Source organism: Acanthochromis polyacanthus, chromosome 2 (assembly GCF_021347895.1).
Source record: "Acanthochromis polyacanthus isolate Apoly-LR-REF ecotype Palm Island chromosome 2, KAUST_Apoly_ChrSc, whole genome shotgun sequence".
In the NCBI taxonomy this organism is placed as follows: domain Eukaryota; kingdom Metazoa; phylum Chordata; class Actinopteri; family Pomacentridae; genus Acanthochromis; species Acanthochromis polyacanthus.
Genome location: NC_067114.1, coordinates 8,248,100 through 8,251,380, shown reverse-complemented (window position 1 = coordinate 8,251,380; position 3,281 = coordinate 8,248,100). Strand labels below are relative to the sequence as shown.

Below are 3,281 nucleotides of genomic sequence, written 5' to 3'. Positions count from 1 at the left end.
CATCCATTCTTCAACTGTCATTCCACCTCCTGTGCTCTCACAACACTACATATCCTGCAATAAGCATCTGTTTTCATTTTCATTTTGTTAACTACTGTACTTAGAGGGCTCTTCCACTAAACCCATAAAAAATTGCAAGCCAAAATGTAATTAGTTGCTCAGGGAAATCAGTTCCTAAACGAACTGTAAATGAAATGCACTTATGATTTAGCTATTATTGACTTTAATATACAATGAATGTTTTATATATGGACACTTGTAAATATGGGAAATCCCAATAGTTTAACTGGTAAAAATACATTTAAAAATCACCTACATTTCCTGAGCTTTTCACGCTGAGGGTTTATAGAGAAATCACTTCTCTCTGTATCTCTTCGTCCACCCCCCTACACCCAAAGACGGTGAAAGCAACATAAGTTTCTCTCACTTCCTCTCTGCTGATGACCATCTGTGTGTTGGTTTCAGCCAGGCGCTTGGCACATCTGTGTACTCACATCCCCTCTCACTTCTCTCAACCACACACTACTTACACCAACAAAAAAACTTGTGGTGCTGTGTGTGTGTGTGTGTGTGTGTGTGTGTGTGTGTGTGTGTGTGCAGCAGTAAGGAGTATTTGTTGTCACATGCGCATGGACCACTCCATCAGGGTTAGGCTTTAATAAGTCCTGGGGCGTCAGAGGTCAAGGAGGTGATGGCTACAGCGTTGCTAAGGTTTCACATGAGCGTCACTTTCTGCTGTTCCAGCTTAGAGAAGTTTACTTTGGCATCTTTGATTCCAAATGTGTGACGGCAATGCCTCAGCATATGTCTTTTCTCAAAACAGGCATAGTCCTGCTTGCTGTCGTCCACGTGGTGTAGTGTAATGAGAGATGAATGTTTACGGGACAGATACCACAGAAAACCTGCCATCACATGATCTTCAAATCATCAAACTGGTCAAGCAAATCTATAGAGCATGCATGCCTGTTGACGAGAAATTACTCAGCAGATTTAGTTTCATAACTGTCAATAGTAAGCTTTTTATTAAAGTTGAACGTCTTCCTTAAAGAAACTAGCTTGTTCCCTAATTCTTGTGTGTGTCACTGGAAATCTTTAAAGGGGAAAACCCTCTGTTTATCCAGAATGCATCAAAAGAGAAGTAAACATGGTGTTAGTGAGAATCCACATCAAACTCGTGGTGGTGTAAATTCCAGGTAATGATCTGTCAAAAAACATATGAGTAAGTTCCCAATGCTGTTTGGGTTTCTATTTTTGTTTAATTACAGAAAACAACATTGTGGGTTTTTTTGTTTGCAAATTTCAGTATTGACTTTTTCTTTGTCCATAACTCAACATTTTATTTTTTATTAATATATATATTTCTGCTGTAAGGACTTTGAAAATGTACGTCACATTCCGTAAGAGTAAGCAAACCAGGTTGAATTAAAGGACGGCTCTGCAGTGCAGCTATTTTAGCTATTTTACATTTCTAGCTTTCATGTATATTGACAGACTGATTTTTATTGCTTTTATCATTTGCACTATGGTATATAAAACATCTAGGTACATATCTTCACCAAGAAAATTTTCCACAAACTATCTGTCCAATATAAATGACTGAGAGTCAAAGAAGCTGATGAAATCTAGCAAGTCTATAACCCAAATATGTTTTATCTGTAGCTGGTGGACTCAACTTGGGATGAAAGGCCGGTGAATACTGGACGTGTACTTGTCAGGAAACCAAAAACATGACTAAAATTGAAACAGTAACAGTGCACTTGGTAATTTTTTGAACATTCTCCTACTGGCTTCTTGAATTTAGGGAATCACAACAAAAAATTCTTTAAACTGACAATTTAGGAGCACACAGTTTGATGCAATGGCATTATATGCACAAGATAATGTGAAATAGATGTCATAAGAATATGTGAGTAACATTATATAGTAAAATCAATATGATGATGGATGGAGATGCTGTGATCAGCTTCTGTATAGATTTTGGAAAAGTTGTGCGTTTGAAATCTCAGTCCCTGTGCTTCTTGTTGCTCTTTATTTTGAACTGTCATGCAAAAACAACAAGGCAGAAAAATCCCTTCATTTGTAGGAGCAACTAGCTTGACTTAAGATGTGCAAGATACATGAACCCAAAGGATGAACAAGATGGAAGAGTTTTAGGGTAAAGGACAGCAGAAAGCATCACAATGACCAGGAGGCAAGGTGCGCAGAAGCAAAGGAGAGGTCCCCTAGAACAGAGAATGCGAGAAGGGAAGGAGTGGCTGTTGGCCGACACAGCTGGTTCCTGACAGAGGAAACCCAGACAGAGGCCTGGGTCCTGCTGCCTGCTGCTGTCTGCTGCTATCACCGCAAGCAACATTGCTGCCTGGCCTCCCCAGGGGGCTGCAGCCGTGCAACACAGAAAAAAAAAATGTGCAGAAAACTGTAACATACTTCTCTTTTGAACGGCAGCGGCAGGCAGGGCAGGAGGAGGGTTCAAATGAGAGCACAACCCCTTATCCAGAGCCACAAGACATGCTGACCTGCCACTGACACTCACTCACACATGCACACTTGATTGATTCCAATGCTCTCTGGTGGAAAGGCGTGAAGAGAGATCAAGAGGACCAGGCTGAGTAAGAAGAAGAAAGAACAGGAGATTTAAATGCAAGATGTGCCATGTTTTCTTAAAGGGGGCCGCTGAAGAGACTTATGGCTAAGGCAAGAGACTTGTGGGTATTAACATCCAGCCATCACACATTTTTCTGATGCAAAAGCGCAGACATGAAGTGAAGAAAAACACCAGAAGATTCCAGGCATAACACAACCAGGATCTTCAGTGGGAACGTGAAAGGAAGACGAAGGAATACTTCTGGCGGTTTCTTCTTATTTCACTTTTTGGAGCTTTAAGTGCACCTAAGTCCTTGTCCTTGGATGGCAGTTCAGTGGGTCACGTAATAATCTACTGGGGCCTCAGAGGGAAAGTAGGCAAAAATTCTGATGGAAAACATGGAAAACCTCAAGCACACTTACTCATAAGGAACAGTCAGCAGAAAAACCTTCTAAAAGTTGGGGGATAACAGTGCCTTTTAGATCTAACGACTTTGTTGCTGCTACCTACCTTGGACCTCCAGATTGCCAAAGGGTTTCACACCTTGAGCTCCAAGCCCTTCACCTTACAGAGAATATGTCTGTCGAGATCACTTTGGAGCGCCAGAAGAAGGCTGAGTCCTCGTCGGCTGTAGCGTTTTCTCCACGTGTCCCGACGGTTGCCCTGATCAGCCACAGAGAGCTGAGGGATAAACACG

At 41.6% G+C, this 3,281-nt stretch overlaps 1 protein-coding gene across 6 annotated transcripts in view; it reads left to right on the top strand.

Annotated features, from left to right (window-relative positions):
• Positions 1–2,510: 2,510 nt before the first annotated feature.
• The window catches only part of cbfa2t3 (CBFA2/RUNX1 partner transcriptional co-repressor 3), a 41,198-nt gene continuing 40,427 nt past the window's right edge, over positions 2,511–3,281 (top strand). For 5 of the 6 annotated variants that reach the window (XM_051939018.1, XM_051939047.1, XM_051939039.1 and 2 more), the window contains exon 1: positions 2,512–3,281. This exon is cut by the window's right edge and continues 72 nt beyond it. In XM_051939018.1, coding sequence (XP_051794978.1) covers positions 3,161–3,281 — 121 coding nt within the window. In that variant the 5' untranslated portion in view covers positions 2,512–3,160. The other variant, XM_051939054.1, reaches the window with a different exon arrangement.